The 25302-nt window shown below is 40.5% G+C and overlaps 2 protein-coding genes across 3 annotated transcripts in view; both read left to right on the top strand.

Annotated features, from left to right (window-relative positions):
• hook2 (hook microtubule-tethering protein 2) overlaps positions 1 to 19818 on the top strand; it is a 42970-nt gene extending 23152 nt beyond the window's left edge. For both annotated transcript variants that reach the window (XM_088343240.1, XM_088343241.1), the window contains exons 3-22: positions 186 to 258; positions 329 to 379; positions 553 to 685; positions 968 to 1035; positions 2241 to 2306; positions 2385 to 2465; positions 3432 to 3598; positions 3731 to 3871; positions 5960 to 6161; positions 6307 to 6417; positions 6499 to 6586; positions 9872 to 9941; positions 11127 to 11264; positions 11747 to 11834; positions 14725 to 14759; positions 14823 to 14905; positions 15000 to 15103; positions 17599 to 17700; positions 18194 to 18265; positions 18348 to 19818. In XM_088343240.1, coding sequence (XP_088199366.1) covers positions 186 to 258; positions 329 to 379; positions 553 to 685; positions 968 to 1035; positions 2241 to 2306; positions 2385 to 2465; positions 3432 to 3598; positions 3731 to 3871; positions 5960 to 6161; positions 6307 to 6417; positions 6499 to 6586; positions 9872 to 9941; positions 11127 to 11264; positions 11747 to 11834; positions 14725 to 14759; positions 14823 to 14905; positions 15000 to 15103; positions 17599 to 17700; positions 18194 to 18265; positions 18348 to 18476 — 2002 coding nt within the window. In that variant the 3' untranslated portion in view covers positions 18477 to 19818. The remainder of the gene's footprint in view (positions 1 to 185; positions 259 to 328; positions 380 to 552; positions 686 to 967; positions 1036 to 2240; positions 2307 to 2384; positions 2466 to 3431; positions 3599 to 3730; positions 3872 to 5959; positions 6162 to 6306; positions 6418 to 6498; positions 6587 to 9871; positions 9942 to 11126; positions 11265 to 11746; positions 11835 to 14724; positions 14760 to 14822; positions 14906 to 14999; positions 15104 to 17598; positions 17701 to 18193; positions 18266 to 18347) is intronic.
• Positions 19819 to 22731: 2913 nt separating this feature from the next.
• Positions 22732 to 25180, top strand: trir (telomerase RNA component interacting RNase). Its single transcript, XM_088343239.1, has 3 exons — positions 22732 to 23439; positions 24202 to 24273; positions 24876 to 25180. The coding sequence occupies exons 1-3, from the start codon at positions 23185 to 23187 to the stop codon at positions 24981 to 24983; spliced, it is 435 nt and encodes a 144-aa protein (XP_088199365.1). The 5' UTR covers positions 22732 to 23184; the 3' UTR covers positions 24984 to 25180.
• Positions 25181 to 25302: the final 122 nt, after the last annotated feature.

The following is a 25302-nucleotide window of genomic DNA, read 5'->3' as shown; positions in this document are numbered from 1 at the left end:
ATCAACACTTATTTACCTTGTCACCAAAAATACATGAAACTCTCTGCTTTAAATTACACTTTGTACTGACTGATAACGTATGACCTTCCAATTTAACTCAAGAAGCATCATTCTTAGATACACAGGCATCATGACAGAAACTAGAAATGGGTCACTTGTTTTCTCTTTTATATTGTCATCACCAGAGACCCGTCTTGGTTTACCAAAACCTGGCTCAGTCGGATCAAGGAGGAGAACGGGGACAACTGGCGTCTCAAGGCAATGCCAAATTCTTAAGAGCTCGATGTTGAGAATTGTTGAAATGATTCATGCTTTTTGTCCCTTGTAGATAAGCAACTTAAAAAAGATTCTAAAGAGCATGCTGGAATATTACCATGATGTAAGGAATGTTTTACTTCAATTAATGATTGCTTTATTCATTCACATCACACTATATCAGCATATTTATGTTGGGACACAAGGCGCCTTTCCAAAGTTGGAAGCCCACTGCAGATGTTGGAAAGTTCACCTTCTGTGTTTTCAGTTGTGACACATTCTGATTTCAAACAACAGGTACTGGGTCACCAAGTTTTAGAAGAGCATTTACCAGATGTGAACCTTATTGGGGAGATGGGGGATGTCACGGAGCTGGGAAAGCTTGTGCAGCTTGTTTTGGGCTGTGCTGTCAGCTGTGAGAAAAAACAAGGTAATTGGATCACTTCACATAGATAGAAAAAGATAACTTTTGAATGTGCAGCAGTCCAACATCATTTAAGCGAGAGTTCATATCACAAGAGCCTTTTGTAAAATTCAAGATGTCATAACAGTTGATGTAAGGATAATTTACATCTTGGGCTTCGTCAAAAGAATTCTAATGATGAAGCTAAGCTGCTTTGAGTCTTTGGCAAGAGATGCAGCACTATTTTGTTTGTCGCGCACTGATCTGTTTTTGGGCTGCATCTTCATCATTCTCTTTCCTTAAACCTAGAGCAAATCCAGCAGATAATGACACTTGAAGAATCTGTCCAGCATGTCGTCATGACAGCCATTCAGGAGGCAAGTCAGCTGCATATGTTTTTGCTAGTTTGCATTAGGTACACCTTTCTTCCTCATTCAAGTCAGCCAACAAATCCCTCCTGATCACAGTAGAACTAAATGCTGGGAAAAGGGTATGTTGTATAACAAATATTACAGTCTACCAATGGATTACCTGCATATTGGATGTGTACTTGATAGGCTCCAATACAAACGGTTAATCAGGCGGACTATACTCCTTATGTCGATTTTCAGTTAAGAGTACGTGGAACCTAGTTTTTCGTTACTAATCCTTTCCAAATTGCAAGTTTACTAAAGGAATGTATTATGTGTATACAAATGTTTCTGATACCCCAAATATTCAGAACAGTGTCAATCGGTAATGTTAAATGAATAAACCTTTAACTTTGTTTACCTTTTTATTAACTCGTATACCTCAGTCACTGCATTTTTTTACCCGGACTTTATCCAGAAGCTGGAGCTTGGGTAGCACTAGAACTTTGAGTTGTCCTGCTCAGCATGTTTTCTTGGAAGTGCATGCATGAAGTGCTATCAATAGATCCTGTTTGTAACATGTCCTAGGCTGAATCAATCAAATCTAAGTCCACAGAGCAAAGTAATGAGAAAAATAAGTACCCTTGTACACTTAAGTTACTGTGCAGTGTGAATTTGTTTATTTATGCATGTAAAAGTGTGAGTGTGTGTATATTGGTTTTGACTTGGTTGCATTTAAAGTATTTTGCCTGCAAAAAATGTGTGTTTATCCCTGCTGTAGTGTTTATATTCTTTAGCAAGGGTCGCTTGGAACTTTCTTCGCTTGGAGCTTTTCTCTACCCCTTTTGCCACTTTATTTATTAGTACCTCTTAATAAACTCAAAAAGCTTTTAAAACGCGTCCAGTAAATGTGCAGGTGTGATGATGACTCAAGATAACACTTTGCATGGGCATGGGATTTTTTTAGTTTGGCTATTCTGTAGGTAAGGAGTTTGATGCAGAACAGTAAGAAATTGTAGTGGGCATGTCAATTTCTGCAATATTTTTATCACCCAAAATGAGATTTTCCACTGGATTGCTATTTTAATAATGCGTTTGTGGTCGTTGATGCTGGTGTGGACCTCAATTTACACTGAATTATAATGGGTCAACTTAACCCATATGTAACCTTGCTTTGTGTCTATGTATTGAAATAGTTAAACGTTTTGTTGACTTGAGTTGTTTTTTTTAAGCTATTGTCAAGAGAGCCCTCATCTGAGCCTGGCAGCCCAGAAAATTATGGAGAATTTGATTATCAGGTAAAAACAAAACTTCCTGCCCCTTCTTGGTAAAAGCATCAAGTTTGGCTAGACGGAAAATGTTTACTACATTTGCAGTCCAGAAAATATTATTTTCTAAGTGAGGAAGCGGGTGAAAAGGAGGATCTTCGCCAGCGCTGTCGAGACCTGGAACATCAGGTTGGTTTTTAATTTCTTGGTAAAGAAGACACGAAAATCTTGTCTGTTGCATGTTGTTTTTTTGTGTGGGTGTGTGTGTGTGTGTGAGATGGGGCTTCCATGTTTAGAAAGCTAAAGTTTGTTTTCCTTTGATTAGGTGTTGTGTAATGGTTTTTTTTTTTTTTTGTTTTTTTTTTTTCTCTCCATTTCCACAAAAAACACAGATTGTATTGAGTCCTCCTGCCCAAAAGCTATATTGTTGTCAAATGTTGCACAACTCCTAGCTAAAAGTTGCACACCGTTAGATGTAGCTGCAGCCAACTGAAAATTTAACGGCTCTCAGCCCACCTGTTTGTTTACTTGCATAGCCCACACTTTAGAAATTAGTCACTTGTTTTTTTTTCTGTTGGTAGTCCTGTACTAAAGTATGCAATCTGTCTGCAATCTTAAAGTGCAGTGTTGGTTACATGGATAACAGGAGGTAAGTAGCCAGTCTCCCCCTTTTTTTTATTACAACATTGCTGGCTTGCCTAACTCTTAAAGCCCCCAACTGCTGGGCTCAACTGTATTTTTCCCTCAACCGTTTTCCTTTCAACTAATTTTTCCCAGTCTGTTTCTAAAACATTACGCACTTCTTACAAGCAGACTTTAAAAAGCCCATTCATTCACCCGAAGGCTTAAGTTAACAACTTCACCATTGAGACATTTCCAGCTGCTTGGGAACATTTTACACCAGCTGACTCAGTCTTGAGGAATATGCATGTAAAATTAGAACGTAGCATGTGTATGCACAATCGGTGCAGAGTTTTGTTTTTTTTCTGCCACTCGGTCATGTGCTTGTACAGTTCTGGATGTTTTTATAAGTATGCTCATTTTCTGCTTTGATTCTCAAATAAGTTTTGTCGCTTTTGGATGAATATATTCTTTAATGAAAGAAGCCCTTTGTTGGCGGTGTTTCTGCCATGTTTTCTCTATTTTTCTCCGCAGCTATCTGTGGTCCTGGAAGAGAAGTCTTCTCTCCAAACAGAGACGCTTTCCTTGAAGGAGAAGCTGAGCCGCTCTGACTCACTGGAAGTCTCCAGTACTGCCATTACTGGCAAGAAGCTGCTGCTGCTACAGAGTCAAATGGAGCAGCTCCAGGACGAGAACTACAGGTATGTTCTGAAAAGGTTCAATTATTACAATATATTGTCCCTGTGAGCTTTGTTGATTTTTTTTTTTTAATCATTTGAATGCTCTTGTCATAGTCGAACATAAGAGGAATCTATTTCTCATTTGCGTTCCAGATTAGAAAACAGTCGAGACGACATGCGAGCGCATGTGAGCATGCTGGAGCGCGAGTTGGCCAACATGCAGCAAAGAAATGAAGATTTGACCGGTCTTGCGCAGGAAGCACAAGAACTCAAAGACGAGATGGATATTCTCCGGTAAGTTTCTCGGCATTTGTTTTTAACTGACATGCATGTTCTAATGTCCACGTTACCGTTTTGGCAGCCTTAAAAAGTAAGCATCAATGTATGACATGAAATTGTATACTCAAACGAGACAATTAAGCTGCGTTTTTGACTTTGGCTCCAATGATTTCCATGCTTTTTTCACTTAACTGGGACTGAAATGCGCTAATTTCTTAAAAAAAAAATAAAGCTTTTTTACACAATACATAGTATATACAGTATATCTATAGAATAAAAACTATTTTTAGTGGAAAATCAAAACCAGGTCGAAATAAAACAATCGTTGTTTTGGGAGTTGTTGCTGTTAACTGTTATAGCACCATTGTCCTAATGCACCATTTTTTTCATTGCACAATCATTTCAACTTAGGTCAGTGTCCTTGTCAAGTCAAGTCATTTTTATTTGTATAGCCCTTAATCACAAATAGTCTCTAAGAGCTTCACAAGTTATTACATATAAGAAGTTTAGGTTATTCGTATGCTATAGAGTAGAAGTGAGTTTTAAGCTTGGATTTAAACATTTCCACTGAGGTTGCAGATCGGATCTCAGGGGGAAGAGCATTCCACAACACCGGTGCCCGGATGGAGAACGCTCTCGAACCAGCGGAACACTTCTTGGCTCTTGGGATCACCAGGAGACCGGCGCTCTCCGAACGAAGGCTTCGGGCCGGGACATAGGGGGAAAGTCCATGTATGATTTTGTATAGTAATAGGAGAACCTTAAAATCGCATCTTAGGCTAACAGGGAGCCAATGCAGGTTAGCCAAAATTGGGGTGATGTGATCGTACTTTTTTGTCCTTGTTAAAAGCCTCGCTGCAGCATTTTGTACCAGCTGAAGACTCTTGAGTCTGGTCATCGGAAGACCGGAAAGTAGTGCATTACAGTAGTCGAGACGGGAGGTAACAAACGCGTGAATTATGATTTCCGCATCCGACTGAGAAAGTATAGGACGAATTATAGCAATGTTACGGAGATGGAAGAAAGCGGTTCTAGTAATTTTCTTCACATGTGTTTGAAAGGACAGATCGGGGTCAAAAATGACACCTAAATTTTTAAGTGAGTCGCTCTGTGTGATGTGGCAATTGTCTATGTTCACAGCGGTTTTAGAGAATAAGTCACGGGACTTAGATGGACCAATAACTAACATTTCAGTCTTTTCAGAGTTAAGACGCAGGAAATTGAGTGACATCCACTCTTTTATCTCGGTGAGGCAGGCCTCCAAATTTCCAGTTTAGTGTGGCAGATTCCTCCATCAGGAGATAGTTGAGTGTCATCTGCGTAGCAATGTCCTAGTACTACGTTGTAAATAATAATGCCTATTTATTCTGACATTCTTTTATCTTTCCCCTTTTAAGTCGTGTTCTTTTTTATTATTTCTAATCTTGTTGCAAACAATGTTTACCAAATTGTTATAACTATTAAATAAAATTTAAAAGAAAATAAAGATTCCTAATCATAATAACCCTGGTGCAGAACATTGACCTTTGTACTAAAAAAATAATTTCAAGGCCCTCTCTCATCAGGTGAAGGCAGTACAAACATAAGTTCTGAACACACCTTTGTTTGAATTACATACTCAAAATGTGTCTTCCCTGTCTCTTTTAGAGAAGGCAGGCTTAGACACTCAGCAGCTAACAGATATCTCCGCAGAATTTTCCATTCAGTACCACAACTGACTCGGTGTTTGTTGTTTTTCTTATTTTAATTGCTATTGAATTTTCTAACTATTGAGTCCTTTGACGTCTGTGGTGACGCATCAAAACACAATTGTGTGGGAAATGGAATTGATGGTGAAGGCTTAAAGCTCCATTCTCATCATCCAATCACAGAAACAACTCCCACACTGCCCACACACAGACGTCCATTCACCTCCTCGGTCTTCACTCTGACATCTGTGTTGATAATACATTTCATGCACTGATGTCGCTTTGCGTCATCGCTTTTCCAAAGTTGAGCAGAGTGAGAAGCCAATCGGGAGCAATCGCACATTTGTCCTTGCTGAGGGAAGCCCAAAACGTTGGAGATTGTTTGTGCTCACCTTCTGCCTCTCCTACCCCACAGGCATTCCTCCGACCGGGTAAACCAGCTCGAAACTCTGGTGGAGACATACAAGAGGAAGCTGGAAGATTTGGGTGACCTGCGCAGACAGGTGCGCCTCCTGGAGGAGCGCAACAATGTGTACATGCAACGCACCTGCGAGCTGGAGACTGAGCTGCGCCGGGCCAATGTCTTTCGGAGTCAGATGGACATGTACAAAAAACAGGCAAGCTGGGGAGGAGGCGACTCAGCTAAACTTCTGTGTTGACATCAAAGTGCTGTCAAACAAAGTCTGGCCTGTGCTTTGAGGGCCTTGTAGTTCCTGTGCAAGTTTAGTGCTGATGCAGCCGTTGCTCTCCTATCACTTGCAGGCTCACGAGCTTCTCACAAAGCACCAGGCTGAGGCCATAAAAGCTGAGAAGTGGCAGTTTGAGTACAAGAACCTTCATGACAAGTACGAGGCACTACAGAAAGAGAAAGAAGTAAGATGTTGCTACCAAAATTTGAGTTAGGCTTTCTTAGTGCTGAAGTATTTTTTTCCATTTTTTTTTTTTTTAAAATAGCGTCTAATGGCGGAGAGAGACACACTTCGGGAGACAAATGATGAGCTGAGGTGTGCGCAAATCCAACAAAAGTGTCTCAGTGACGCAGGTGAGCTCATCACTGTTACAAATAAATGACAGTGAGTGCTAAGGAAAATAATCTGCAATTAATTAAAACACATGAGTCATAGAATACATTTACATGCATACAATATTTTATTTAAGGTCAACATTTTCTTCAGCCAATCAGACTAAACAAATGCCAAGCTACTACTACTATGGGTTGCAGTTTTTTATAATAGTTAGGCCAGGGGTGCGACCCAAACTTCGGGTGCGACTTATGTGAAATTATTAACGCATTATTACCGGTATATTTTTTCACATTTTATTTTCACTTCAAACCGCAAGAGGATGCCTGTGTTGATCATTTTTACCTTGCTGAAAAATCTCCTGTTTATTTACATGGAACAAACACCTCACGAAAGTACATATTTACATAGGTTTTATGGATTTAGTCACTTTTCATCATAATCATAACCACCATCCCTATTTTCACCGTCGTCATTGTTGTCTCCATTTATTTTCAGCATATTATATAATAAGAATATCTCTTATAACAATCCCCATTGGTGCTCATGGTGAGAACTGTTTTGTGGTGTGTGTTGTTAATCATACAAAGTGTCTTTGAACCTGCTGCTAGGAGGGAGCTACCCCCAAGCAGCAGGATCACCCATGGCCAAGTGTCCTGATCTTAGAATTTAAAAGACAAGGTACGGGAGCTTGAGACAGCATCAAAACTCCCACTTGTCTCCCCTAACTAAGAAATGTGCAGGAATGTCTGTGTTTGTATTTCAATTTATTAGGTTTTTGTTTAGTTTTCACCCTCATATAAATCCCATTGTTTTGTTCATAAATATAGATTTTGAGTGTAATGAATTTGGAAAATATGATGGTGACCGCAATAGAATAACAATAACAACGTCAAACAATAAGAATAGTCATATAGTTGACGATGATGATAATGACAACAACAAAAATGATAGTCATGATAATAGTTAGAATAATAACAATCTCATCTATTAGCTCGACCCATCTAAATAGTGTATAAGGATTCTGCTCCAACATTATTTGGATACTGATAATACTACAACTAATAACGATAATGGTCACAAAACAGTTAAAATAATCATCATCATAAGTTATCCAAACACCAGATTAATAGTTTTACCCATCTATTCACTCTACAATTTCACTTCTCACATCAAATTTATTTTGTAAAGCATTTTTCGGGCTGAAAATTACTACTCTAAGGGGTTAGGGTTCAGCAGACGACAAGACAGTAAAATCCCTGCAAACCCCGCCTAATGCCATATCAGTCCAATTTTTTTCAATATATTATTATGACTACTGGTATCAAATGCCTTAAGGCATTAATAACCAAGTTGCGTGGCTCTTCTTTTCAATGCTATTGGTAAATTTTTTTCTACTGAATAAATAATTTCCATTGTTGATCTCTTTTCTCTAATACTTTCGTCAATTAATTTACGCTCTATAAATTTGTCATATCTATTAAAAAGTTTCTCTAATATTTTGGAGAACTGAAGACTGTCTAGTTAGTGAAGATGTCTGTTTCCATTTTTGTATATTGATAGAACTTTTTTTCGTTTTTATCTGGAAATTTCCCTGTTGGAAATGATAGATTAGTATGTAGGTTAATGGTTTCGCTATGTATGATTTGCTTACCTAATACCATATCTATGTCAAAACAATCGGTAGACCTTTTATTTAGTTGCTTACCGTGTTCCATTATTCCACACAAAAACATGGTATTTGAATATATTTTTATCAGTGACTTGGATTGTTTACTACTGCACTCAGGAATATTTGCAGCTAGTTCCGGTCCAACATTAACAAAAAAACTAAATTTTGATTTAAATGATCATTTTCACTGTTATCAGTGAAATAGTACAATGAAATGCACATTACCTAGTTCTACCTTTTTCATTATAGTATTAAATATTTCTTAAATGCCTTATAATTTTTTTGTTCTTAGGATATAAATTAGTATAATTTCTTACTAGCTCTTAATCTGCCCGTCGATTTGTTTTTACACATCTTGTATTGGGATCAGCTTCCTTGATTCTTATGTTGAATGAATTGTCTAAATAAAGTGTTTTTCTTCTTAAAAGCATTTTATAAACTAGTTGGTAATCCACTGATGCTCGACTGATATTTTGTTAATATTTGCCTTTCAAGACATGTATGTTATATCCCAGGAATGCGAGTTTTTTTCTGGTGCAACATATGTGTTTTACTTATTATGCTTTTTTCGGCTGGTGCGACTTAGTCCATAAAATACGTTAATTTGATTATGTTTGTACATGTTGATGAATAAACCTGTAAATGTTAACATCTATGTATGTATAAATAAGCCATAGTTGAGAGCATAATGACATACAGCATAATGACTGTGGTATGCTGACGCAGAATAACCTTTGGGTCAACAAGACGGCCCAGAAAATCATTGGCTACTCTCTGCCCAGTCTGGAGGACATTGATGTCTCCCTATTAAAGCAGAGCCAACACTATTATAAAGGACTCCCTCCCCTCATCCCAGCCACCAGCTCTCTGGCAGATACTACAGGTCCATTAAAACAGAGACTAACAGGCTCTGAGACGGTTTCTACAGCAGAGCCTTCACCACTCCAAGCAAGCGAACAAGTCTGTTAAAAAATTGATATTTTGACCAGGAAATTTTAGATTCCTTTTTTTAGTTACTTATTTTCCGCACAATGTTGCGGTCAATGTAATTTTTCGATGTCCATACAATTCAAGACATTTTACAACCAGTACCCTGTTGATATTACCCATATTCTAATGTTATTTTCAAGCTTATTTTTATCTTTAAAGTCTTAACATTTTTATCCTGAGGTGCCAGGTCAAAGCTCATCGGAAACGATGTATATTATGTTGTAATCAATTACAGTAAAAAACAAATGGGGTTTTCACCCTAGGCACAAAAAATAGTGAAAATGCAACAGAAAAATGAACCTTTTAACATGGGTCTTCAATAGTAATTTGGAATTATTTCTGAACATAAAAACCAAAATCGATATGCGGTCCCACTGAAGAAGTGGAAAAAAATATGAAGCAATTGAGCATGCACTCAAGGCATTGGATTCACTGAATGGAATTGTATGAATTAGAATTCAAATTAAGATGGTGCAACTCAACTGTTGCAATGTATTAGAAACCAAAATATGGGCACATTTGATTCCTCTGTACTGTAAATTGGTATCTCAAAGCTTGACAATTGCAGATCTTGGCTTGCGACTGGAACTGTATTTTCAGAGAAGACTCACCTAATTTTCATATAATGTTAATGTCTCCACAGGAGGTTTGAGCCAGGACAAGTCGGCCGCCACTGGAAACCTTGCTGCAGAGATCATCCCCACTGAGCTCACGTATGTAGCCTGCAGGTCTTGTTTCATCGCGTCGTATTTTTTTTCCTTCTGTTCTATTTTAAATGTATGCTTCCCCCAAAATACACTGGGTCAATTATGGAATTGAAAGTTTGTTTTTAAGTAAGCTCTTGGGTTAATGTACCCAATATTGACAAGGATTTTAAATAAATCCTCAGAGTGGCAATCAAGAAAAGTCTGTTGGATTAGACCGCTTAACAATTTGATTGGAGACTTTCTTTAGCTTGCTGCCTTTTTTCCTGGCCTGGTCTCCTCTCTTTTTCATACATAGATTATACTGCATGGATTGATGTGCTGAAGCAAATAGTAAATAATAATAATAATAATAATTTCCTTTGTATTGTCATTCTTTGTAACAATGTACACAGAACGAAATGTCGATACACCTGACCCGTTGTAGCGAACCGATGCAGCCGCAGCCAACAGACCATCAGGTCACACATTGGCACTTAAACAAGACTCGGCTTTCAACATTTTTTTTTCCTTTGGGTCTTTTCAGATATTTCTTTGAGCAGTAACTTCAGTCCTGGGATGTCTTCTTTTTGTCCTTGTGTGTGGGAGTATGGAGGACCAATCCTGCCATATGTTTAAATATATACATAAATAAAAACCTGCAAATGTATATCCCTTGTAAATAAATGAATCCGTAACTAAATCACATAATACCGAACTATATGATGTAAATGCATTTTTTTAATATACTTTTAACATTCTGTCATTTATTTTTAATGTATTTTGTCACAAACGAAGCGGTGAGTCTAACTGGCTAATGTTTTCCCCTATTAGTTTATCGACGTGTGCAAAGATTAACAGCATTGCCTTTCTTCCCTCAAGATTAAGTAAGCAAGACATTAGTAGCCGATTCATTCTTCACCATCAGGTGAAAAGCTCAAGCAAATGGGTTGCCTCAGTTGAATGTTTTGCTGTGACAATATACATGACAAAATAAATACCCAAATAAATGACCAAATGCATAAATTAATAATTTACATTTGTCATATTTGGGTATTACATGATTTGTGTACATTTATATGGCATATATTTAGAGGTACTTATACATGTGGCAGGATAGGTGTTTCATAAAGGAGAACATATAATTAAAAAAAAACATATTCTCATCCACTTCATTGACTTTTGGATCACCTTTTCCTATTATGTTGACTCCAGTGAGACGGTGGTCCGCTTACAGAGCGAGAACAAGATGCTGTGTGTCCAGGAGGAAACTTACCGGCAGAAGGTTGTGGAGATGCAGGCCAAGCTGGAGGAGGCTCAGCGCAGCAAGAATTCCATGCAAACCCAAAGCAGGTAGGTGACAGCCTGCCTGGCGAGAATAAATGGAGTCATGCGGCATTGGCATGTTGTGTGTTGCTTGACATTAAGAAGGGTGTTTGGCGGATGGTAGATAAGACGTCTGCCTAAATGTCAGCTCACCCTCTGGACTGTGCGCTCAGCTGAGCTGTGTGGGCTGGGTTGGAGGACTGACGGCAGAAAGCCAGATTGTCTCCTGTCTGTGTGCGCCAGAGTGTGTTTGTATGCCTGCGGACATGTGGGTGGACTAAGTGTGTGTGTTTGCAGTCCGGCAACACCAGGCCCAGGGTGTGGGAAGCATCTTCAGTAACAGGAGGAGAAAAGTGCAGGGAGTGTGTTTAGCAAAGGGCATCGCCGTATGGCGTAGAAGCTGATGCACAAGGATCAACTCTTCTCATCATCCTCCCACCTGTTTAACATTTGCCTTTCCGTCCTCCTCTACTGGCTCCTAAAATCCAGCCATTGTTCTTCCCCTGCAGGCTGCAACAGCAGCAGATATCAGAGCTGCGCTCTCAGGTGGAGGAGCTCCAGAAAGCGCTTCAAGAGCAGGACAACAAGACGGAAGATGTAAGCACTTGTTCCTTTCCACCCTCCACTTACCGTGTCTCAATCATTGACCGTGTCAATACATGTAATAAAGTGTTGGGGGTGGTGGAAAACACGTCAAACAGGTGTAGCTAAGTTTATATTTTTGTCTGTTTTAAAATCATTTTTAACAAGAGATTTTTTCAATAGTATGACAATACGTTAAAGGTAGGGTGCGGCATTTGAAAACTTAAGGCTGCAATCATGACTAAGCCAGGAAATGGAAGCAGGGTGACACATTATTTGTGTTCATTTCTTAAACTCTTCTTTTCTCATCTTATTGGGGGTTTGTTCCGCCCCGAACAGGCCTGATAAAAACAGATAGCCACAATGGAAAATGGAGCCTAAGGACTTTTTAAACTCAGTTGGGTATTGTTAACACATACTTAATTGAGAACATATTTAACTTTCAACTTTTTAAGGACATCTCAAACTACACTCTCCACCTTTTCAACACGTTAAGCAGCGGGCAGGAGATTTAGCGCTATGCTAACGTTAGCATCCGGTGAAACGTTAGCATCTGGTGGAACATAACAGCAAGCACAATGACCACAGTTAGCTCTCTCGGTAGATAGAAGGGTCTACACGATACTGCTAGAGACTATATCGAGTGAGCAGTGTGTGTCAATGATTCGGCTGTTATTGTAGCGCATAGTCTCCAACCCTTTTTTACCGGAGTCTCCGTCTCGTTCGTGCCGGTGAAGCGTGCGTCCTCTTAGTTGTAATGCGGCGGCGGGAAAGCCAAGACTCCGTGATGACAAAAATACTCCAATTCCGGACGCTGTTGGTGGCGATCCGCAGCTCAAATTCACTCATTTTGTGGACGATGGATCTGGCGTTGGTTAGGAACATGCTTGAGAGCGCTGGTCTGTGTGGTCACCTTCTTAGCTCAGACCCGACTGGCAGCCTTTTTCTTTTGCTCCGTCGTTGTCGGCAGGCAGATCACCCAGGGAGATCCGGTGGTGTCTGTATATCCCTCGGGATGTTGTGGATGTTATTGTATTTGCGAAGGGAGTCGAAGGGAAAATATGAGGGATAAAGGGACACTGAAAAACAAAAGACGAACTGGAGCCCATGAAGCCGCTGCGTTTGGACGCGCCGCCATCTTGTCGCATAATACTAACATTTTTGGGGGCTTATTTAGTCGGTTGCATGATACACAACTGTATTTAATCACATTTTTTAGTGGAAGTACAATTTTGGCAACCAGATTGACTTGGTATAATTGGAAATTATTTGAATGTAACACAAACTTTTTCTTCTTTTTCCCTGTTTTTTTCTATTTTTTCTTTTAATTCCTTTAAAAAAAATCTCATTGTTTGTTCCTAGCTGTTAATTTTTCTTTTTGTTCTCTATTTACTTTTTTCCTTTGTTTCTTTCTTCTGGCTTTTTTCTGAATTTTTCCTTTTTTTTATGTTTTTTTCTCAGCTTTTCACTACTTTTTCATTTTGGCATTTTTTTTTCTTTTTTTTATTCTGCTGCCATCTCCTGGCCTAAAGTCATGATTGCAGCCTTAGGTTTTCAAACGCCGCATACCAACCTTCAAATCATAAAATTTTAAAAATGAGCATTTTGTGATACTTTTTGCAGTGGCTGTATATTCTATGAATTTTAGTAAAAAAAAAAAAAGATTGTGAAATTTAAAAAACTATAATAATAATAATAATAATAATAATAATAATAATTTCCTTGTATTGTCATTCTGTGTAACAATGTACACAGAACGAAATGTCGATTGCACCTGACCCGTTGTAGCGAGCCGATGCAGCCGCAGCCAACAGAGGGCGCCGCCGACCACTTTTTAAGTCTTTGGAATGACTCGGCCGGGGCGCGAACCACCGACCTCCCAGTCTCAAAGCGGGCGCCTTACCATCTAGGCTAAGTTAAACTTCTTTACAATAGGGTTAAAATATGTGTTTTTTACTATGTGAGTAATTTTGTTAAAAAATGAAGTAAAATTTTAAAATAGGAAAAAAAGCAATATTTTCTGGCAATTGCCTAAAATTTGTTTTGTAATAAGAATATAGTTTAGCTATGAATTGAAGTAAAAAAATATTGTATAACTAGGAAAAAATAAGCAACACTTTCCAACAAAGGGCGTACGATTTCCTTTTTTCACTATGCAAAAAAAAAAAATGTGAACGACATGAAAATTAGTCTAAAGGTCTGAATAAGTTAACTTTGAGGCCCATACTCTGGAACAGTGATTTTCAACCATTGTGCCGCAGCACACTAGTGTGCCGTGAGAGATCCTCAGGCGTGCCGGGAGAAATTATCCAATGTCACTTTTTAAAATTTGAAATTTTAGAAACCATTTATGAATAATTTTCTGCAAATATTATGTCATTGTCAAGTATCTGTGCTGTACTAACAAGTAGTATTATAAATTGTATTGTAATTAAACATACTGTTCAGTGTCATTTTATAACATTTTTGGTTAGTGGTGTGCCGCGAAAATTTTCCATTGTAAAGAACGTGCCCTGGCTCAAAAAACTGCTTTAGAAGACTGTTTTATTGAGTTTTCATTGAAAGCATGAGGGAAGAAAACGATATCTTTGTTGGAATGTAAGTATTTGTTGTACTTGGACACGTGTTGTGTGTGGGAACTGAAGTTGTGTTTGCTGATTCACCATTAACGCCTGCCGTCTCCTGTCTCTGTCTTGTCGCAACCCGCCTGCCCCACCGAACCGCCGTGCCAAAATCAGGCGATCGTAAGTACGGCCCACCTTCTGCCCAAATGGCCTGTGATTCAACTCTTTCACAGTTTGACTTTCACAGCTTTTACTTTGATTGTATTTGTGTGTGTGCTGTGCACGCAACACTAACAATGAAAAGTACAAGAGCTTCATCTGTTTTCCATGTTTTCTTCCAGTCCTCCTTATTGAAGAAGAAGCTAGAAGAGCATTTGTAAGTCCTCAGTCCTATTTCTGTATTTGAAACCAAAATCTCACTCATCGACGAATCCTTCAGGGAGAAGCTCCATGAAGCTCACACTGACCTCCAAAAGAAAAGAGAAGTCATCGATGACCTGGAGCCCAAAGTGGACAGCAACAGTTGAGTCTTTAGTAAACCCGTAAACTTCTTTAGTCTGAGATGACATTGACGCAATCTTCTTTCTATTGAACTCTTTAATCGTGTGTCTCATAGTGGCAAAGAAGATCGATGAACTCCAGGAGATCCTCCGCAAGAAAGATGAGGACATGAAGCAGATGGAAGCGCGATACAAACGCTATGTGGAAAAGGCCAGAACGGTCCGTATCGTTTGCACTCGAGACTTGATTGATGAACAGTTTAGTTATTGTTTCAAGTCATTTATTTGTATAGTCCTCAATCAAAGTCTCGAAGGTCTGCACAGACTACCATCACAACTCCCCTCTGATCTAAAACCTACACAAGGGCAAGGAAAAACCTATAGCACCTCTCAGCATGAGGAAAATTAAAAAGCCTTGAAGAGATTGCTCATGAGGTATCCCATTTCAGGATGCCCAGGCTGCAATAGTCGTCGCAAGGGCATCAATTGACACTACACAGTAAACATCAAGATCAAATATAAGTAATACCAGAAATTGTGTAAGAATAACCTTGAGACATTGGCAAATATCCTTTCTCAAAATCTTGACCGATGCAGGAGGTTCTTGTTCTAAGCATAAAATATCAATCTAATTTCAAATGTCTTCAGAATAAAATGGTTCCTTAGAATTTTGACATTACAGTGGGACCTCGGTTATCGCGGTTAATGGGGACCAAAACCACCCGCGATAAGTGAAAATCCGCGAAGTAGCGGCGCACCTTCAAAAAAAATTGTTTTTTTTAAAAATCTCATATCTCATTATCTGCACCGCTTATCCTTATTAGGGTCGCGGGGGGGCTGGAGCCCATCCCAGCCATCTCCGGGCTGTGGGCAAGGGACATCCCGAACTGGTTGCCAGCCAATTGCAGGTGCAAATCACATTAGTTCTCGCAGCTAGCTGCGTTCTTCATCGACGCACGAGCCGAGTGATCCACCGCTAAGTCGTACAGCTGGGCGATTTTACGTCCGCCCGGGACGATCGGAGACAAATTCACCACCGGGTTCATACTTCCGCCGCACCGCAGGTGCCATTCGGCCGCTCCCGCAAGCAAGCCCCTAACCCGCAGCGCGGGTACTTTCGGGCGCGATACGTACGACACCGCGACAAGCCGAGCGGGTCGGGCGCGGAGGCCGGCGCTCGGGCTGCGATGGCGCCCGAGGGCCGACTCGGCCCGGTAGGTCGGGGGCTCGGCGCTGAGGCCAGCCCCCAGTTTCTCCTACCCGGTCCACGGGAGGCCCACGCGCGCACTACACTGCCCTCGATGGCTCCGGCCGACGGACGGGCGGCCGCGGGGGAAAGGGGTAGCTGGGGGGACCTGTGGGGTTAGGGGGGCGGTGAAGCGGAAGCCTCACCAAAACTGCGCGCCGGGAAACGAGAACGCCGCGCCGTGCTAGGGTCGTCGGCCTAGGGGGATTCCCCAGTTACGGGGGTCCCGCGCACGTCCGGCGCCTTTTGCCTGCCGCGCGCGGACGGCCGCCTGTCGTCGCGCCGCGCTACTGGGGTCGTCAGACAAGCGGGCTCCCCCAGTTACGGGGGTAGCCCGATCACGCACCCGATCATGAAAATATGCGAAGTAGCGACGCCCCCTCAAAAAAAAAAAAAATTTTTTTTTTTTTAATATATATACTATTAGAGGCCGCGAAGCTCTGAAGCCGCGAACGTCGAAGCGCGAAGTAGCGAGGTCCCACTGTATACTATAGTATAGTTAATTAACATTAATCCCTTAACGATCTGATGGCCCATCACCAATGTTCCCTCTAATTTTCCACGGGTCTGAGCGTTCACACAAAGTCGGTGAGCAACGCATGAAACAACAGTGAGCAACCGTAATCCCAAGTGTGGCAAGATAATTAATTATCAAACATGTCCAAAACTTGACATCAAGTTACATTTTGCTGAGTTTCCAGCAATGCAAAAAATTCACTTTAGAATGAATTGACTAATGTATTATTGCAAAGGTTGTACGGCCTACAAACGTAATTTGTTTCTACAACAATTCTTTCACTAGATTTCCATTTCTTTTTTTCCTGGTATCTTTTGTCGCATAATACTAACATTTTTGGGGGCTTATTTATTCGGTTGCACGATACACAACTGTATTTAATCACATTTTTTAGTGGAAGTACAATGTTGGCAACCAGATTGACTTGGTATAATTGGAAATTATTTGAATGCAACACAAACTTTTTCTTCTTAATCCCCTGTTTTTTTTTTTTTTCTTTTTTTTTTAATTCCTTTAAAAAAATCTCATTGTTTGTTCCTAGCTGTTAATTTTTCTTTTTGTTCTCTATTTACTTTTGTCCTTTGTTTTTTTCTTTTCTTCTGGCTTTTTTCTGAATTTTTCCTTTTTTTTCATGTTTTTTTTCCTCAGCTTTTCACTACTTATTCACACACGCAGCTTAGAGGGAACATTGCGCTGGAGAGCTTTTCTTGTGAGCTGAGAGTTTGCGCAATTTCACACGCACGCAGCTTAGAGGGAACATTGGCTCCGATATATTTTGTTTATAAGAAAAAACAGCAACTTTTCATAAATAGCCATTGCGTGGACATGGAGAATGTATGCGTTTCCCTTGTACTGTTGCTAAACTTTTTTTGCATGGAGACAAGAAAAATATCTGACTTGAGGTTTCACCTTCGAGGTAATCATTATTGGTAACTGCGCTTTCATCATTTAGGTGGTGAAGACCCTGGACCCAAAACAGCAGCCGGTAACTCCTGATATTCAGGCCCTGAAAAACCAGTTGTCCGAGAGAGAAAGAAAAATCCATCACTTAGAGGTAATTGCCTCATGCATGCAGTCCAACCTACAGATACATACAGTGGCTCGCCCCCCTTGAACTTTGTCCAAATGTGGACTTATCGACTTGCTTAACGTGTTCTGGGGCAACATGCTTTAGCACTTAGGTGTGGCTCCCTGGCGCTTTTTCAAAAATGTTTGATATAGGAAAAAAAATGTATGGTTTCCATAGGACAAAACTGTAAATAATTGAAAATAATTCGACTGTACTGTATTTGTTAAAAAGATTTTTTATAAAGAACAGTACTTTTAAATACTTAAGCCTGTATATTGAGTATTGGATAAATAAACTACTTAGTGGGTTTTGACTATCACGGGACGTTTTTGAAACGCAAGTCCTGCAAAAAACAAGGGATTACTGTACCAAAATTCTCTGGTTCAGAAATGCTCTTATAAAGAGGTACCACTGCACAATTTTCCCCATCTTCTTACACATCACCCATGCATATGTGAACACTTATCCATTTGCCCAGCGGGATTACGAGAAAAGCCGATCCAGACACGACCAGGAGGAGAAACTCATCATTAGTGCTTGGTACAACATGGTAAGAAGTCCCCTAAATCTCTGAGTTTTGCAAAAATGAGGAAAAGTGAATCCCACACCGGGTACTGTTTTCTTTTTTCAAGGGAATGGCCTTGCATCAGAGAGTGGCGGGCGAGAGCCTGAGCTCGCCCAACCAGACCATGTCCTTCCTGGCCCAGCAGAGATTGGCCACAAATGCCAGGAGAGGGCTCACAAGGCCCCAACACAGATGAGACCAAAAAGAGAGGGATCCCTCCTGCACTCGTCTATGTCTCCGTGCCTTCTGCTGCTTGACTGCACACGTCTCCCTGGTGGCTGTAACTGGCACTTTCATGGTGACCACAGAAGTGACTCTTAAGTCATGTTTACTCGTGTAGACGAGCAATAACTGAAGCACGTGGACCTTGGTCCATTGGGGGAACGAGGCTTTCACCTTTTTTAAGGTGAATTTTTAATTTTGTTTGAACTTTTTTGTATGATCTTTTTTTTTCCCCCCCATTTAGTGTTTTTAAAATTGTTTTAAATCACTCAACTCCAATTCTGACACTATCTCTGGTAACAATTTTAAGGGGGGGTAGAGGTCTTGAGGATTTCTTAAGAAGTCGATTGAATTCATGCTTCCTGCTGAGGACGTTTAGATCTGAAGACCAATAGAAATGTGGTCATGAACTGAGCTACACTGGAATACCTCCTTTTTTACACTGTGCAACCAATTGAAGCTTTCTCTTCCCTCTTTTTTCAGATAAATGCGCTTAAGCTGCATGGACCCGTTTTAGACTTTTATTCACTCGAGAAAAAATAATCAGAAAAACTCACACATACCAGCTAAAGCACTTTCCCGGAGAAGTGCATTTGCGGAGTGCCTTCAAAAGATGCCAAAGCTTTCCTGTGTTGTTGAATTATGGGCTATTTTCTGTGTACTGTCATTATTCAAGTCCTATGTTGTATATTTCTTTAGAGGTTAGATGAAAAGCATGTTTGCTATTTAATGTAATTTCCCTACTTGCATGTGATCCTAATGATTTGAATATATGACTTCTTCTTTCCCAGTTTGAAGCAGGGTGATGGTTTTTGGTCGAAATGTAATGCACTCACCACTTTTAGACTCCACCAATCTGAATGTAGGCAATTGAAGGCCTCCTAATGCACAAACTGATTAACATGTTGCTACACACCTCATGTTTTTTAAACCATTAGCAGCGATGGGCATATGAGGTTTCACAAAAACTTGATATAACTTTAATTGGGGGCACTTTGATTACCACTGCTTATTTACTACAGAACCTTTTTTTCACATGTGCAGATAATACTCTACATCTCATGTCAAAGCTGCTGCTAGTGTCTTGTCTATTCCCGTCAACATGCTGTTGTCTTATTGACCAATATTTGTGTGCACATTTTTGGGTTTATAAAGTTTTATTTTTGTTTGCCCATTTCTGGGATGCTTTTCTTTAAATTGGTCAACTAGAGAATAGTGTAAAGGACTCCATGCTGGGATCTGGCAAGTTAGACATCCACTAGTCTTGTGTTCTGTACAAATTGCACTTCAAATAAACTTTTTAGAACAAAATGGTATCTGCTGTTGTCTTTAATTGCAGTGGACAGGATTGAAAAAAAAAACGCAGTCTGTTTTCAGAAATGCAATCAAGATTAAACCTACTAGCTTAAAATAGCGTTAATTAACGTTAATGTAGCGCAACAAGGGTTGCTGACTAGTTAAAATGTTATATTTTGGGATTCGTGTTGTGTAATCCGTATTTGACTGTTAGGGGAAATTATTTTTTTAGGGTACAGTGGGACCTCTGTTATCGCAGTTAATGGGGACCAAAACCACCCGTGAAAAGTGAAAATCTGCGAGGTAGCAACGCCCCTTCAAAAATGCTTTTTTTTTTTTTAGACCTGCGAAACTCTGAACATGGAACCACGAAGTAGCGACGCCCCTTCAAAAATGCTTAAAATATATATATATATATATATATATATATTTTTTTTTTTAGGTCCGCGAAGCTCTGAATCTGCGAACGTCGAAGCGCGAAGTAGCGAGGTTCCACTGTATTGGGTTTTGTACAGCATGAAGGGTAAGAGAAGTACCAGTATTTCACCACTAGATGGCAAAATATCGCAGGTCAGAGAAGGGTGCTTGAGGCAATTCTCACGGGACCTCACGTGATTTAGTGAGACTTGCTTAATAAATGAACCTTAATGCCAACAGTAATATTGTGTCGTGTGAGACTGACATTTATCATCAGATGAAGTAAAATATATATATATATATATATATACAAAACAAATGTGTAACACCAGCTGGAGCTAGCCCATCCACCTGGGTCCCGTTACATATTTTGGCGAGCTAGCCAGGAGGTGATCAAGCCATTAATTGACTTGGGAGAGAGACGAATCCGGATCAACATCATCATTAAACAAAGGAAGAATGGAGCAACTACGGGACTAATTAAGCAGAGAACTGCTGGAGTTGGACAAAACAGACCCGTTTCATTAGCATAAAATATGTACACCAGACATGTCAAACTCAGTCTAGCTCCAGGGCCGTATCCGGACTTAATGATCTCAGGTGGGCTGGATCAAGTAAAAGTCAACGCCAAATATTTAGCTGTTTTTCAGTACTGTAGTATGCTTTATCATTAAGACTACATTTGTATCCAGTCCTACAATAATCACTGAGGAAAAGGGATCTTTGTTGAGCAAAAAAACATATTTACAAACGATTGGGAAAAAAAATATTTTCATATCAGGCATTGAATGTTCCTAATTTGTTTAACTGTTGAGTAAATCCAGTTTTATAACCGAACCAACTCGCCACAAACACTCGTGTGGAATTGTATGGATAAAAATGTACTTGCCTCAATTGAATTGATATCTTTATTGTCATAGACTGGCCTAAATTATGATACAATAAAAAAAAGAATGGTGCATTGATACAATTATTTTCCCCCCATTTTCCACTTATTGAAACATAAATATTTTGTTTGTTTGTTTGTACATGATTCAAATTGAATCGTTTCTTCCGGCACCGTCACGAATGGCAGCCACTCCAGCAGCTCCCGTGTTATTTTCCATTGTTCTCGATTGTTTGCTCTCAGCTCAGGGATGCTGCTGGAAATGTGAATTTCCCTTCGGGGATGAACAAAGTATCTATCTATCTATCTATCTAATAGTCCATTGAAAAGAGGTGAAATGAAATTAAGCAACAAAAAACCCCAGACAAGTCAAAAAGTGTATATCTTTTCAGTCTGTGTAATAACAGTAGTAAATAAATGAGTCGCAGGATATATGTATTCAGTTTTGTGCGCTCCGTTAGGGTGGTGATGGCTTTGGGGAAGAAGCTGTGTCTCTGAGCCTCTTCAACCTTATTTCAAGAGAACTGTAAAGCCTACCAGAGTGGGAAAAGTCGTTTTTTTTATATTGATGGTTCTTCTGCAGTATCGCAAGCCAGCAATGTATTCCAAACTGGGCATAGAGCAGCTGATGATCTTCTGGGCTGTGTTAATCACTGTAAAATGTATTCTTTTTACCATATGGCTTTGAAATAAAAAGACTCTCAAAAATGCTGCATAATATTGTGTTTAACATGAAATCAGACTGAGTGTGCAGAAGTCAATGGAAGGAGACCAAGAGGAAGGCCGCAATTGACGTAGATGGATAGTGTTATGAGTGCACTGAAGGAAAGAGGTCTAAATCTTGTGAAAGCTAGAGCTCTTGTTGGTGATCGGAATGAGTGGAGAGGTGTTGTAAAAGGATAGTGGGATGTTTAGACGCATTTTAAGGGATGGGCAGGGCACCCGTATGATGCGGCAGGGGTAAACCAGTGAAAGCTGTCGGGCCCTGCTGTTGAACAGAAGAGTGTGTTGGGTCACCCTGACCCGAGTGACGTGGACGCTTTCGAGTGTCACGTTTTATCTGGAGGGACAAAAGCATGACCAACTTGGGTGCCGAGGTGCTTAACTTGTTTGGGCATTTGGGTTGGCCATAGTCCAATTTTTTTTTTGTTTGTTTTTTGCTACTTTTTCCCTTTCTTATTTTATTTGTTTTTCTGTGTGTTTGTCTTGTTGTCAGTCACCCCTCTCAAGGGATATGGCCAGGGTAGATAGATCGATTTTCTATCTATCTATCTTTCTGAGTGTCAGCTTTTACACATTTACTGCCCTCTCGGGGCAGAAAGGAGGACTTGATTTGTATTTATTTAAGAAAAAAACTTATGATAGAAATTAGCTAGTTTAAATCATCATCCAACGGGCCGGGTTTGGCCAGCGGGCTAATTAATCAACGCATCATTTAAAACTCAGATCTCACTAACAAAAATCGTGAAAACACATAAAGCTCTGCCTTTTCCCGCAATATTTATTCATCAATTTTTAAATGAGAAAATCGTGACTCCATTCTAGAAACAAACTAAAAATTAAAAAAATTAATTCGCTGCCAAACACAAAAACATAGGAAGCAAGACTTCCTCTTTAGAGCCCGCCCTTGAACCGTGACGTCAGAGATAAACTAAACATGGCCGACAGCGAGCGAATGCTCTAGCGAAACGTTAGCCCAAAACATTGGCCAAATTCTGTAAATTTCCGAGTTTGTACGCAGCTATATAACACTTTGTTTTGTCTTCGGAGTGATTTTATCAACGTTTGGACGTCACCAACCGAAAAAGGTGCTCGTTTGTCAGTCAGCAGAGCGAAACGCACGGCGTTAGCAACATTAGCATTCGAAGCAACTGCTGCTTTTTGGGTTTGGTTCCATAAAAGCGCTTTACGACTGTTGTGGAATTTTCGCCGACTGATTTTGTGATATACCGGCGTATTTTTTCAAAAGCTCCCCTCGAACTAAAATCGCCCTCAAATACGCCATTTAATCGGAGTAGCCCGTCGTCTAACTGGAGCTGCCCAACAAGTCCCGAACACTAAGACTCCGCCGCAGTCGGTAAACATGGAACAAAGGCGCAAACACGGGAAATCTTTAACCGCCGACGGTGGCGACAGCGGCAGCAGCAGCGGCGGAGAGTCGGACGGAGGATCCGCCGAGAGCCAGCAAGGAGGTCCTTCTTCTGCGGCCAACGCCTTCGCCAACGATGGCAGCTTCATGGAGATGTTCAAGAAGAAGATGGAGGAGGAGATGAGGAAAAAGGAGAAAGGGGCAGATGGAGAGCAGGGACATAGCAAGCCCCCTCCAGTCACCAGCTTTGTAAGGGGTTCTGCAGACACCGCTTCCAAATTCACAGCTTATTCATTGAATTACTGTGTGCAGCACTCACAGATTTTAACACTTGACACACGTTTGTGTTCTTCCTGTTGATATTATTAAGTCATGCGCAGTGTTGGGCGTGCTACTGGAAAAAAATAGTTAAAGTTACACGTTACTTTGTTTAGAATGTAATTGCATCTCCTGGGTTCCTGCAGATCCTTGAAAAGTAAATGGTAAATGGCTGCATTTATATAGCGCTTTTCAAGTAAATGACCTCCCAAAGCACTTAACAATGTGCTTCACACTTACCCATTCACACACTCACACACCAATAGGGAGTCAGCCATGCAAGGCGCCTACCTGCTTATTGGGGGCATTAGGGATTCTTTAAAAGCATTACATTTTTTATTCTAAAATTAAGGCCGCTTTTTAAATTAAAATTCACAGATTTGAGACTGCAAATAATAAAACTATCAAAACGGCGATGTGGTTTCAATTGGGCCTTTCAGCGCAGACATAGGTCTTGGGTCTACCCACAATACACAAAGCAAGTTTGGGCAGAGATTTTTACATTGTACCATTACTCCCAACACTGCTTATGAATTATAAACACTATTAGATGGGTTAAGTTGGGGGATGTGTCCCACAGATGAGGCCAATGCTTGGTCCCCAAACTAAATGTAGACTTTCTCTGGTTTAGTCTCCTTCGTTGCCAAGCGAGGGCCTCCTATAACGGTGTCAGTCTTCTATGCCCTAACCCAGGTGGGGAAGCGAAGAGGCGGCGTGTTCCTTAAGACCGGCATGGTTGCCAAGAAGCAGAAACAAGAAACCGAGGTAAGAAGGATTCGAGGTGAGATGGGGCCTTAAAACTTTAGCCCGAGCTAATTAGCCTTGTGGCCAACACACTAATCCCTCGGTTCTTGCGGTTAATGGGGACCAGAACCCCCCCTATGAGAAGTAAAAACCAGCCAAGTATTATCACACCTTTATAAGAGCCCCTAAGGGGGAAACTTGGCTCAATGATGTCCTTACTAAGAATAAACGGTCCCAAAATGCCTATAGATCTATAAAAACCCAGAACACCATTAAATTCACATTTACTTGCATGCGCCCTACTGTTTGACTGACTGCAAAAGCCGAACAGCCTATCGCAGTTGAGCGCAGGCGGTCACGCCCACCCAACGCACAAAGCCCTCTCTAACATTCTCCCGTGATAGCATTTGCTTTCGGCTCAGAACCAAATGCACGATACGTCGATATCAACGACAATGAAGACCATTTAATATTCGCGGAGCAGCGAAGTAGCTCGGCAAGAGGGTAGTCTGACCCGAACGTAACGATTGACATTTTAGGTCCGGCTCGGTTTGGGCTTAAGGAGGCCGAGTCGAGCGCATGTGGAAAGTGTCCTGAGTAGCCCGTTTTGTGTTTCCCTGCAGACTACGCCCGGCAAGAGTGACGCTTGGTCAAAATACATGGCGGAGGTGAAAAAGTACAAAGCGCACCAATGTGGCGACGACGATAAAACCAGGCCGCTCGTCAAGTAGACGCCCGGCCGCCAAAGACAACATCGCCTTTCTTTCAGCTCCTTTCCTTAAAGAGTTCCTTTTTTTGTATTTCTTTTTCGTTTTTTTCTCTGACTTGACGCTTGTTCTTGTTTTCCCCAAACTGTGCTTTGGAATCTTTACATACATGTTGGATTATTTAGTTCTTTTGATGTAAAAGGATAAAAATCTGCACTGGCTGATGTTTGTGTTGTGTGCTTCAGACTTTCCGTCTTCATTTTAGTAAATGATTACGTTCTGATTTGAATAAGGGGACACCTCAAATGCAGAGAAATTCACTGTAATGCTTGAGTCATAATTT

Source organism: Urocampus carinirostris, chromosome 1, assembly GCF_059441175.1.
Source record: "Urocampus carinirostris isolate Australia breed hairy pipefish chromosome 1, RoL_Ucar_1.0, whole genome shotgun sequence".
In the NCBI taxonomy this organism is placed as follows: Eukaryota; Metazoa; Chordata; class Actinopteri; order Syngnathiformes; family Syngnathidae; genus Urocampus; species Urocampus carinirostris.
Note: the sequence above shows the minus strand (reverse complement) of the source record. Positions and strands in the feature narration are given on the sequence as shown.

Excerpts from the sequence above, each read along its gene's own strand:
- trir (XM_088343239.1), top strand. The coding sequence starts at position 23,185 with ATGGAACAAAGGCGCAAACACGGGAAATCTTTAACCGCCGACGGTGGC. Across the intron at positions 23,440-24,201 it reads CCCCTCCAGTCACCAGCTTT|GTGGGGAAGCGAAGAGGCGG; the intron begins GTAAGGGGTTCT and ends GCCCTAACCCAG. Across the intron at positions 24,274-24,875 it reads AGCAGAAACAAGAAACCGAG|ACTACGCCCGGCAAGAGTGA; the intron begins GTAAGAAGGATT and ends GTTTCCCTGCAG.